This window comes from Hylaeus anthracinus, unplaced genomic scaffold (genome assembly GCF_026225885.1).
Source record: "Hylaeus anthracinus isolate JK02 unplaced genomic scaffold, UHH_iyHylAnth1.0_haploid 3, whole genome shotgun sequence".
In the NCBI taxonomy this organism is placed as follows: domain Eukaryota; kingdom Metazoa; phylum Arthropoda; class Insecta; order Hymenoptera; family Colletidae; genus Hylaeus; species Hylaeus anthracinus.
In genome coordinates, this window is record NW_026535284.1 from 659,443 (window position 1) to 672,924 (window position 13,482).

Sequence of the window (13,482 nt, forward strand, 5' to 3'; positions counted from 1 at the left end):
CATTTTATATCTAGACAGCGCAGGATACATTCAAAACAACGATAACATTCCACTTATATACCACATTAACTGAAAGACCTACGACAAAAAACTCTTATACGACGTAAATACACAATTTGACGACCCCGACATACGTTTCAACTACAGACTATCGACGATAGACTTGAACGACAAACACGGACAAGTACTGGTGGTTGCAGTTCAGTTAAACATAATCAGATCACACCTGTCACACCTATGTATTTTACACACACAACACACAATGTAACACGCACCGTTTAAATTTAAGTAGCTTTAACGACCTTAACTACTCCGTAGTTACAATTAAGTTAGATAGTAATAATTAAATTAATAATACATATTTACACAGACATTATCTACTGTCTCATTTACTTATTAATAACTATTGCGGCCTCCTCGGTAGTATAGTGGTCAGTATCCCGCCGGGGAGAGTATTATTTTTGATTTTTAGTGTTTAAACTCAGATTAAGATTCTATTTTTACTAAAATATATATTCTACACCTCCCCCCCCCCCTCAATTACCCACTCCAACCCTTCCAATTTCAACTTATGTATAGTTTTCCCTCGTGCCGTTTTCTATACATAATCCCAACCCAACTATATATAAGAAATTCTTCTTTATGTAATATTGACGTAGCATTAAGTGCAGTAACTCGTAGATCTAGTGTTAAGACTACGCGTGCTCTGCGCTGAGCCAGTAGTCTAGTATGTATTATATTTAATTTAACCATTTGTACGTTTAGATTTATTGTACCATTTGTATATATATTTATAATTGTTCAGGCACAATAAACGTATGTTTTAAAAAAAAAAGAAGCAGCGTAGCGCAGTCGGTGGAATGCAAGGTTGCGAAGTCGATCGTTTCCGCTGAACGCGGTTCGTTCCCGGTAGGAGTCATTTATTTCTTTTTTTTTACTTTTTCTTCCTTTTGTATCATGTTTTGTTATGGACACAACCTTTTTATATATTAAGATTATTTTTATACAATATTGTGCAATTTTTATGTTTTCTATCGCATTGAAAACGAAGTCAGGATGTGAAAGGAGTTTCTATAAACTTTTATAAAAACTTACGTCATTATAGTTTGTAAATAACAATTTAATTATATTAAACATTGCAAAAACAAAACAAAACATAACAAAATATGATACAAACGGAAGAAAAAGTAAAAAAAAATAAGTGACTCCTACCGGGAACGAACCGCATCCAGCGCAAAAGATGGACTTCGCACCCTGGCACTCCACGAACTGCGTCACGCTGTTTCTATGATACCTCCGACTCTTGTAAGGTCGACACTCGTCAAGCCAAATTTAGCTATTTTTAAAAATTTATTTCTCGAAAATGAAAGACAGTCGCGCCTTCTCACTTGCAGAAATTGTTCTGCATACCCTTCTTTACATATGAAAAAATTTGATTAAAAAATTCGGGGGACACTAGGCAATGTCTCCTTGTGATCCCGGTCTCGTTCAAAAAGCGCTCGTCCGGATCGCGACCTCCCCTTGTGAGCTGTTGAACATTTTCGAAACGGCTTTTTCTCCGGGTCGCCTATAAATTATTGTAAATATGATCCAAATTGTATTATATGTGGTATCATTGTAATCAGAAAAATGTCACAAATGTAATATTGAAAGTCTCGCTTATTCGGCTAGACCCTTACTTTCAGGTATCGCGGCATCACGCAGCCTATTCGTAGGCACTCGACATGCCACCGAGCGTTGCATGTGTGAGTGTGTCTCGGACGGCTGCTCGCACCTTCGACCATATATAAATGGACTGCTCAAGCCTACTCTTTGTACACTGAGCAGAGCGTAACCAACATCTCCATATCAAAAGTGATATTTGACGCTAATGCGCATGCGTCGAATTCGAGAACTATAGCAAAAATTCCATCTCAATGACAGGTTGACTACAGCTTTGACCAATGGTCGAAGAGTAGTTCCTTTGAGTATATAGACATATACTCAACCCCATAAAAAACTTCAAAAGAGTAAAAAAATTACGTCAAGTACGTGAAAAAGTGGAGAACTAAAGGAGTTATCATTGAAAAAAAGAAGATCCCCATAAAAAAGTACAAGAAAGTAGAAAAAGATGTGAAATCAAAATGTGCTGCCAGTACATAAAAGTCCTTCCCAATAAAGTGCAAAGGCGACACTGTGTAACACAATGTAAAATTCGGTGGTTTCCAATTATGCGCAGCTAAACAATTCATGTAAAGTGACTGCTTCACACTTTAGCGGTGACATAAAGAAGCTAAACAGTGTATCATCCACAAACTGAGGCTGTTAAAAAATTTGCCTTGATGTCCGCGGCCTGGAAGTCAAATGCTTGGCGTGACAAGGCAAGGCATCTCAGATCATCAAGACCCATACTTTCTCTCTCGCAGGCTTTTACATAATTTGTCAATTTAAAACTCTTACGATAGGAGTACATTTCCATTGTATTGCGTTTTAAAATATTTCTAAGGATATTCATTGACGCAGATACCTTTCCTCTCGTAAGCTTTCAGATAATTTGTCAGTTTAAAACTCTGACAATATAAGTACACTTTCATTATTTTGCGTTTTGAAGTAATTCTTATTCATCGACAGGACCTTGCCTGGCCACGCCAAGCATTTGACTTCCAGGCCGCGGATATCAAGGCAAATTTTTTAACAGCCTCAGTTTGTGGATGATACGTTGTTTAGCTTCTTCATGTCACCGCTAAAGTGTGAAGCAGTCACTTTACATGAATTGTTTAGCTGCGCATAGTTGGAAACCACCGAATTTTACATTGTGTTACACAGTGTCGCCTTTGCACTTTATTGGAAAGGACTTTCACGTACTGGCAGCTCATTTTGATTTCACATCTTTTTCTACTTTCTTGTACTTTTTTATGAGGATCTTCTTTTTTTCAATGATAACTCCTTTAGTTCTTCACTTTTTCATGTACTTGACGTAATTTTTTTACTTTTTTGAAGTTTTTTATAGAGGTCTCACTTCTTTTTACAAAGATAATTTGTATAGTGAATGACTTCAAATAATAGAAAATGGGAGATCAGTTTGAATCCTTTAAGGTTTCAAAAGTACGTGGAACGCATTGCACAAAGTCTCATTGCAAGAAATTTATTAAAGAAGAAATGAGAAATGATTAGAGTTTTAGAATACAGTTCATACATTCACAGAACGCATGACAGAAAGTCCTGTAACAAATTTAAATAATGAGAAAATGAGAAAAGGAACAGAGATCCACTATTTGTGATACATAATTTATTGTATTACAATAATATAGAAAAAGAGAGGTCAGATTTAGTCCTTTAAGTTCTCAAAAGTATGCACGACACATGACAGAAGGTCTTGTTGCAAGAAATTTAAATGTTACTGACAAAGTGATTACAATAATATAGAAAATGGGAGATCAGTTTGAATCCTTTAAGGTTTCAAAAGTACACGGAACGCATTGCAGTAAGTCTCATTGCAAGCAATTTATTAAAAAAAAAATGTAATCAGTTTATCAGTAACATTTAAATGCAACATGACTTTCTGTCATGTGTCGTGCAGACTTTTGAGAACTTAAAGGACTAAATCTGACCTGTCTTTTTCTATATTATTGTAATACAATAAATTATGTATCACAAATAGTGGATCTCTGTTCCTTTTCTCATTTTCTCATTATTTAAATTTGTTACAGGACTTTCTGTCATGCGTTCTGTGAATGTATGAACTGTATTCTAATACAATAAATTGTGCGTTACAAATAGTTGATTTCTTTTCTTCATTTCTTGCTTCATCTTTAACACTTAAGTTTCTTGCAGTGAGACATCCTGCCATGCGTTCTCTCTCCCTTTCTTTTTACAGTTCATACATACACAGAACGTGTAACAGAAAGTCTTGTTGCAAGCAATTTTAATATTTATCATGAAGTGAAAATAAAAAAAGTGGTCCACTATTTATAACACACAATTTATTGTATTAGAACACTTATTCTTATTTGCACAAAATGAATATTTACTGAAATTTATATTATGAATTGCACACTCAAACACCAAATTTATATATATCTTTCCACAACGACAAGGTAGATATTTTATCACTTATAACCATATACTTCCCAATACAATATCACTACACGTATCCTTTAAAATAATTATTCAATTTGCGGCGTCCAAATGTCACGAACACAAACTGACAGGTTATACAGGTTATAAATGAACGAGTGGCGTGAGCGGCAGCCATATTCCAATTTCGGCCGACGAGCTCTGCCGACTGATTCCGAGAGTCGACGAATCGACGAACAGCCTTAACTCCTATTGGCTAAGTGTTGACGAAAAATCGACTGGAAAAGTATAAGACGGTAATAGTTTTGCATGTATCGTGACATGGTATTACGATATCTCAGTTGTGCGTGTACCGATTTGATTGATTTTGGTTTTATTTGAAAGCTTATATGCGATTTACATGAGAAAAATGCGTTTAAATTTAGAAAATATTGCAGGCGTGATAAGATATTAATGACAGAAGTTTCAAGTTAGGTTAGAATGGACCATCTCTCGTGTAAAAGATAGCGGTAGCGCCACGTTATACAGGGTGGCTGTATAATTTTTCATGAACTTGGCGTCGAGACACTAGAGATAGGCAAAACCCTAGACTTCGAATAAATATGAAGTTTGCTGATATGTTTGTCTCGTTTCCTCTTTTGAAAATTTTCCAAAGAAGGAAACGAGACAAACATATCGACAAACTTCAGATTTATTCGAAGTTTAGGGTTTTGTCCATCTCTGTTACCGCGTCTCTAAATGAAAGCCATAAACCAAGGGTTGAACCATCCACTTCCCTGTAGGGCGGGCAATAGAATACGCCCACAGTAATCCCTGCTTGTCGTAAGAGGCGACTAAAAGGGACAGGACGGACTGCGGGTTATGACGCCCGCGGTCAGGTGAGGAGGGCCTTACGCTTTCCACCGGAGGAGACATTTCGCCAGCATATGGCGGAGGTGGCGTGGGGGGGGGGGGGGGCCAACGGTAGTGTTCACTAGAGATCCCGGAGCCTCCTCTACAGCGCCGAGTCCGGCCACTGTGGAGTTTTAGTAGGTATTTCCCTCTTTCTGAGGGGCGAGTCCCACACTACCCCCTCCTTTCGAGGGGGTGTGCGTAAACGTATTTCTCCACGTAAAAAAAAAAAAAGGGTTGAACCATCCAAAGCGCAACGGACCTCAAATGGTCCGAGCATTAAAGTGTGAAATGTTTGTCATGATATGTTCACTTTTTGTTGTGTTTTATAAAAGTTAAAGAGACAAATTGCACTACTGAATTCCTTATGTTATACTGATGAAAATGGTACCAAACACGATATAATATCGATTAATTTAAGATTTTTCTACTGTGTAACAGCGTGATATGTAGAATTTACATTACGCGAATAATTAAATTTATTTAATTCATTTCGATTAGAAATAAATGTATTGCTTAACTAACAATTATTTATAAAAAAATTTCATAATAATATTTTTTTTACATAAAGAAATAAGTGTTTTGCTTCACATTTTTCAATTTTAATATTTCATCCAGCTAGTGAAAATATTTTTTTTTTTCAATTCAGCCCGGGGGAAAAAACAGTTGCCCACGCCTGGTCTAAACCACGTGGAAAACCGTTTGTAGACTGACGATATGGTAACAACAGAACAGACGACGACAGCGCCACAACGGAAAGTGCGATAGCGAGGCGCCATATTGCCATATAAATCATCAAGATTTCACAGCAACGAAGCTCATCAAGTTTTTTGAAGCAAAGAAGCAATATTTACTCACGATTCTTTTTCTAAAATATCTTTTACATCACTCCGCATGCCACTCCAACGACCAATTTTGCAATTTCGGTCTTGAAACTTTATAAGTAATTAAAGTATGGTTTTTTCTTTTCTTATAGAAGAAATTTGTTTACAAGCATTTTTTCGAAAATCGGGCCTTAGAGTCGCATCCACCAAAGTGTAACGAATATATTAAAACCAGAATTATTAGAAAATATTGCTTCAATATCTTCGAAAAAAATTATACTAGCCTAATCGCCCTGTCCTCGTCTCTCCTGCAATTGTTGTATCTCCCTCTCTGTCCTTGTCCCGGAGTTTCCTACTTTTTCCGCGACTGTCGCTGAAGGAAACTCGGAGTTTGGCTCTGGCTCCTGCGCACCCTGCGGGCGCTTTATCGACATACTCGCATTTTGATTGGTCGGGGTTTTCCGTTAATATTTTCTTATCGGAATCTCGGACAATACTTTCGTTTCGCTAAGGAAAAAATTGTTTCAAATCACCTCCTGAACCACCCCTTTCAAGGTGTTACAACATTGTTTGGACACCCTGTATGTTATATTTCCGTCAGTGGAAAATGTTCCTCATTGAAACCAACCTTTAAGTTTAAGATACACGTGGGCAAATAAACATTTCCGCTGTTTCTGTCAATTTACATCTTGCTGCAACGATGAGAACTCGCTATAAAAATGATAAACGAGAGAGTTTACAGATGAGTAGTGAACATTAATTATTGAATTGAAAGCGTAAAAAAAAACTTGCATTCCATAGATAAATATGAATTGAAACAATTCGAAAAGTTGAGAGCACGTATCCTGAAAAATACACGCGAGAGATGTCACTTTCGTGAAAAATGAGTCTCTCGATGGATCGCATAGGTTAGAATTCCGCACTGTGTTATTTTTTTTTAAATCATGTATTTCATTTGAATGTTGACTGTATTCATATCCTGAAAATGAAACTTTATAAAAAGAAGTATTATTGCACATAAATGCCGATAAAGTAAACGGAGTCGTAAATCATGATACGAGCTGAATGATTTTTAAACACGCAAATTTTTTTCCTTTTTTGTCGACAATATTTATTTCTTTTATAATCTTAAATGAGATTTATATATGTTTAACAGCACGCTTTATTTAATTTTTTATTTCTTCAATAGAGTTCCAAGAATCAAAGAAGTAAACAATGGAAATGTTAAAACTGAAAACTGTGACAGACAAAATATTTGATTTGATGTTTGGAAAAATCAGTATTAAGTTTCCTAAATGTGAACTAAATTTTTACCAAGAGGAATTTTATTTGTCTACCTCCACAAAAAGTATATGTTTATAAATTATGATAAGCCATAGAGAGATTATAAAAAAAATTAGTGATATTGTGTTTATCAAATATATTATCCATGTTATTGAATAATTACATAAAGCTCTGAATTGTTTAGATTATTATAAGCAAATTGCATTAAATAGAGAAGCGTTATAAAATTGGAAAAATGAATTCTCATTGTAATACCTTAAACACGAGATTATATCACCGAGGACAAATTGATGTAATAGACATGCCAACAGAATTAAGTTGTAACTATAAATATTTCTTTGTTTACGAGGATCAGATATCTAAATTCATTGTGTTAAAAGGTTTACATGAAAATACTGCAAGCGAAGTAGCTAGAAAACTCTTAGATACATTGGCCATTATTGGAGCGCCACAAGTTTTGCAAAGCACTAATGGACGCAAGTTCGCAGAACAAGTTGTACAGGAGTTACGTCTTTTGTGGAAAGATTTTATTATACTTCATGGAGAAATCTCAGAGAACAAAGAAAACAGTAGAGATTTTAAAGATTTACTTGAGCGTTGGGTGCAAAAGAACCCATCAAAAACATGGTATGAGGCTTTGAAACATGTTCAGATTTTTGAAAATACAACGTTTTGTTGTGACAATGGAAAAATTCCTTATGATATATTATTTGGGCGGAATGTACATGAAGAATTTCAGAAGATGACTAATGGTATACCCGCAAAAGAAAATATATGGACGGAAGAAGAATGGATTAGTCTTGTGTCTAATAAAAATAATGATATTGAAAAAGATGAGACTGAAGAGTTTAACGAAGATCCAAATTTTATAGGTATCGGTGACATGGATAGTGTAAGTATAATATAAGCGATATAGTAATTAGTGTATTTTTGTTCCTAAATTAATAAATATTTCTTACTTTATCAGTCTAGAGACGATGATAGTGACTCTTATTGCACAATCAAGAATGAGCTTGCAGAAGGTACTACTGGTTTCAATTTTGTTAATGTTAAAAGTGAACCATTGAATATGCATATGGAGGATTCAGTATTTGAAGACGAATCGACGGTAGATAATAAAACAAAATTAGTTTCCGAAAGTCATGATTTGAAGTGTAAAATCTGCCAAAAACAATATATGAAACCTGGTCACTTGAAGAATCATATGAAGATACATGTGAAAGGAAAAAAGTTTGAATGTAAGTTATGTAAAAAAACATTTCACGTTCTCAGTTTATTCGAGAAGCATATGCAACAGTCTCATAGACAAAATGAGCAATCTCGATTGAGTAGTACGAGAAGAAGTAAAGATTCTCGGGAAAAAACAATATTAGACACGGAAACATCCAAATTGGATTATTCATCGAATACAAATATCAGTGAAACAGAATCCACCGTTACGGATGAGGATCCTAAGACAACAACGAATTCTAGTTCTCTGAAAGAAAGAAAACGAAACTCTACAGAGAATCGCTCGCTGAAAGTAAACGGAGACCCAACTCTGAGTTGCACATACTGTAAACAGAAATTTAACTTTCCTAGCGTATTAAAAAGGCACATGCGATCTCACACGAACGAGAGACCCTACATCTGCAAAATTTGTAATAAAAGCTTTAAACAATTAGGACACCTCAGTCAACATTCATTGACACACAAGGATTACCGTTCTTTTCACTGTGCGGTCTGCGGTATAAAATTCGAGTCGTTGGGTTCGTTAAAAGTCCACACTCAGTCGCATAAGGAGGATTATATCTCGAAAACGAAAGAAGCTTTTCGCTTGTTCGAATGTGGTAATTGTAACAAGGTATTCACGACTAAGAGTGTGCTGGAGCGACACATACTTACTCACTCTCACGAACGTCAATTTGCATGTATAATTTGTGGTAAACGATTCAAACAAACGGGGCACTTAAAGTCTCATATGTTAGTTCACACGGGCGAACGGAAATTTGAATGCACGGTCTGCAAAAAAAGATTCAGCCTTTCTAACTCTCTTAAAAAGCACATGTACGTGCATAATGGAGAAAAACCGTATCAGTGCGATGTCTGCGGCGCACGATTCCTCGAGAAAAGAAACTTGAACGGGCACCTTATGACTCATACGAACGAGCGTCCGTTTCGTTGTAAAATTTGTGGGAAACGTTACACCTTGGCGGACACTTTGCGGCGTCATATAAGTGCTGCTCATGAAGAAGGACGAACGTATCAATGCGAAATTTGTGCGAAGATGTTCAAACAACTGGCACATCTCTCTGTCCACAAGAAAGTACACAATGACGAGCGGCCATTCCAGTGTCACTTGTGCGAGAAAAACTTCAAGCATAAAAATGTCCTCAAATCCCATCTAGCCATCCATGCTAACGTGAGACCATTCGAATGCGATGTGTGCAAGGCTACCTTCGTGAGGAAGACGAATTTACAAACACACATTGCGTCCGCCCACATGAACGAACGACCATATGTTTGTACCATTTGTGGGAAACGGTTCAAACAAATTAGTCACCTGAACGGTCACGTTGTGGTTCATAGCAATCTAATGCCTTATCAATGTGATTTCTGTGATCGACGGTGTAACAGACTCGATAATTTGAAAAAACATATGCGTCTCCATACAAAAAACAAAGAAGGAGTAGCTTCTTAAGAGCGAATGTTTTACATAGCTGTCTTGTAAAAGACACAATTCATGAAATTGTTTGAATGTGGAGTTAATCCTTTGCGCTACGATGTCACCTCTAACTACAAAACTATTTTTTCCTGAAACTCTTAAATCACCTCTGATAGAATACTTCATACAGTTGATAAAACAAATTAGTGTTACACAATTTTATTAAAAAAATGCTTTGAAAATATATAATACATAGAAGTCTGATACTATACACTTTTCATCATAATAATATTAATATTCCTTATCAAATGTTCAAATAAATCAATAATTGCATTGAATTGAACATATACCTTATCCCTTTAAATAATGTAAAATGTTTCCAGAGATATGTTATGTGCAATTTGATCATTGTTGGTATTGGTTTATTCTCATACTTGGAGGCTCGTTGTATATTTGTTAGAGCAATATTGTGAAACTTATGACAGGAAGTCATTTTTACATGTAGGAGGTTGAATTAAATATTTAATTCCTTAAAAAAATGTAAATAACAATAAAGTAGATAATTTAATATTATGTGTTTTTTCCGAATAATCAGAAAAATGACATCTAAGTTGGCAGAGAACAAACTAAGAAAACAATTATAGTGCAAAGGGTTAATATGTTCGACGACGTGTGTATTAGCAGTAAAGATAAGTCATTTTTAGAAGCTTTGCTATCAGTCTGTAATGATTGTAATCTTCATTGAGCCCTAATGAATTTTACTTTATTTCTAATGGCATACTTCCATGGAATCATTGTACACTTATAGATTTCAAATATTTTTATATCGCAAATAGAATGTCACGATGTGTGAAAGCTTTATTCTTTTGAATGTATAAAAATCAAAGTGGTAAGTGATCCTAATTCGAACATATCAGAATTAGAATGAACGATAAAAGATTCAAAAGAATATAGCTAAAAAATTCTTCTTGTATTTTTACTAATTCGTACAATAAGTTTTTTCTTATTTGTAAGTTTTACCGCAATCTGAAAACCAAGATAATGTATAATTCTATTGTACAAATATGGCGGATAATGTTTTAATTTGAGATAAAATTTTTAAGATTCATACATGTATATATTCAGAGAAATTATCTGTCCAGTAAACTTATTTCAAATTGTGATAAATGATTCGTTATTGTGTTGCTTTTGAATAAATTACTTAATAAAACTTGTATGCATTTTAAGGCTATGAGATACATTCTTGTTGCGATAAAAAATGTTATACTAATTAGAATAAGAAATTCGATAAGTTGATTAGACAATAATGATACCTAACATTTTTTATTAGTGGTATATATTTATTACATATGGAAATGAGCAAGTGAATTAATTACGAAACTAAATCTAATTTGATGAAAATAAATTCAATAAAATTAATAAATTTTTTAATATACAGGGTAAATTACGAAAAACAGATTACTCAAATATGTATCTCAGTTCGGTTTGAAGATACGAAAAATGTTACGAATGGAATAGGGTGTCCCAAAAATCTTGGAGTTCTTTGAAAGGGGTGGTTCGGAGGATGATTTGAGAAAACCTCGACCAATCAGAGCGCGAGTATGCCTGTGGAGCGCCCGCGGTAGCGTAGGGTCTATGCCGTAGACTATGCGCTAAGCGGCCGTAGCTGCTCTACCGGGATACTCGCGGTCTGATTGCTCGGGATTTTCTGTTAATATTTCTTAAACGAAGCCTCAGACAACATTTTCGCTAAGGAAAAAGTTTCAAGGTGTTACAACATTTTGGGGACACTCTGTATATACAGGATGGTCCACGCAACGTGTGCACCTTTATAACTTACAAAATATGCGTTGCACGAAGAAAGTTTATGTACAAAAGTTACACATGGTTTTAAAGGGTACACTATGCAGTGTGTTAATTTTTTTTACGGGTGATGACGTTTCGGAGATTTAAAGAACAATTTTGTTTTTTTAACCTTTTTAGTGCCAGGCGAAAAAGAGGTGCCTATGCGAGAATAACCGGCCGAATTTCACGGTTTTACTAGGGTTAGGGAAAATGCTCATAAAAACCAAACAAGAAACAATATTTACATGATTCAAAAAGCAGTATATTAAGGACGAAATACAGAACAAAACAATGACACCAGTTTTTCTAAATTCATTGAAAATTATATAAATAACAAAGGTATGCAAGATCATGAAGAAAGTAAAAATTGAGTTCTCTCTTACAAAACGTATTTCCACATACAAAAAGTCATTTTTTCATCATAATCTTATATAGACCATTTATTACATAGTATATACTCTGCATTTCCAATATATTTTGTAACAAGATAAATAATGTTACATAACAAAAATAAAAAATAACTGGAAGGTACATGGTAAGCGCTGGACGGATTATCTCTTTCGAAATACGTAATTGTTATAGGTAATATAACATTGCTGAAACAAAATTATGTTGTCATAAATATATTTATGATGTAATTTTGCATAATACTTCATTATAGTAACATAAATAAAAAAAAAAATTAAAATAAAAAACTATTTTTTTTAACTCTCCCATAATGAAATTAGACCATTTATAACGTATTATACATTTATTTTGAGATTGAGTTCTTCCGCAATACAAATAGGAAAGCGCTACAAGGCGCGGGCTGATATATCGGCTCTGGCACTTCTCGCCAGTGCAGCGAAGGCCTGGATATATCGGCCTACGGCACTAAAAGGGTTAAATAGAATATTATATTTTTTTATACAAAAATATGGCGCAGTATCGAATTTTGAATAAAAAAGTATTGAGCTTTATTAGCCCTAAACCTAATAGGTAACGAGTAATTTCACTTCATTATTTGACAATTTTCTTCGCGTAATATCAAGTAGGAGATTCAACCTTATCACAGATTTCCACAGGATAACGATGTTTACCTGATAGTGTTTGTCAACACGACAACATCTATCATGATCCGAAATTTTCTATCATGTTCGTGATCCAGTATTGAAGTTACCTTCGGCGTATGTGTGTAATTACTAGGCAGATAAAGAAAAAATGAAATTTTTTAATGACGAAAAAGTTGATATGTTTTATTAACCGACTTCGAAAAGGAGGAGGTTACTCAATTCGACATGTATTTTTTTTTTATGTATGTTACTCGATTACACCGAGACGGCTTGACCAATGGGGATAAATCTTCTTGCATCTGGTAGGGCTTCGTGGCTCTTAAAAGCTTAAAAAGACATTCGACCTACTTCCATTTTTTACCACTTTATTGCACTTTTTATTGCAAAATTATACTATTTCACGTATGTTCGGTCTGAATTCGATGAAATCGATGAAAACCTTTACATTTTGCTGCCGGACAGGTTTCCGTCTGTGAGTATGAAATAAAAGTATGATATAATTTCTAGTTAATTGATATGAATACTCACCAGTCCTAGATATAATTGCTTAAAAGTATGAAATAATTTCTAGTTCATTGATATTAAATGATATTGAATAATATATTAAATTTCTATTTCCTTTACATTAAATTATGTTAAATAACCTTTCGGTAGTCGGCGCAAAATGAAAAATTACTTCCCAGATAGCACAGGGACGTCTTATGTACGTCCATAAAACGTCCGGTACTGGACGTTCGGGACGTCCTGTGAACGTCCTTGGAACGTCCCAGTTACATCGTAAGACATCCCTAGGACGTCCTGTGAACGTCCTTGGAACGTCCCAGTTACATCGTAGGACATCCGGCGTGGACATTCTATGTACGTCCCTGGGACGTCCGATGTGGAC

General features: G+C 34.9%; 1 protein-coding gene across 1 annotated transcript; it reads left to right on the forward strand.

The window, feature by feature from the left end:
* Positions 1-6,378: 6,378 nt before the first annotated feature.
* Positions 6,379-10,866, forward strand: LOC128894222 (zinc finger protein 569-like). The gene is made up of 4 exons (XM_054155824.1): positions 6,379-6,679; positions 6,961-7,119; positions 7,240-7,947; positions 8,023-10,866. Exons 3-4 carry the CDS (start codon positions 7,291-7,293, stop codon positions 9,733-9,735), a joined length of 2,370 nt encoding a protein of 789 aa, XP_054011799.1. The 5' UTR covers positions 6,379-6,679; positions 6,961-7,119; positions 7,240-7,290; the 3' UTR covers positions 9,736-10,866.
* The last annotated feature ends 2,616 nt before the right edge of the window (positions 10,867-13,482 follow it).

Bases quoted from the DNA above. Each gene is read 5' to 3' on its own strand.
- LOC128894222 (XM_054155824.1), top strand. From the start codon at position 7,291: ATGAATTCTCATTGTAATACCTTAAACACGAGATTATATCACCGAGGA. The intron at 7,948-8,022 runs GTAAGTATAATA...TTACTTTATCAG, and splicing joins GTATCGGTGACATGGATAGT to TCTAGAGACGATGATAGTGA.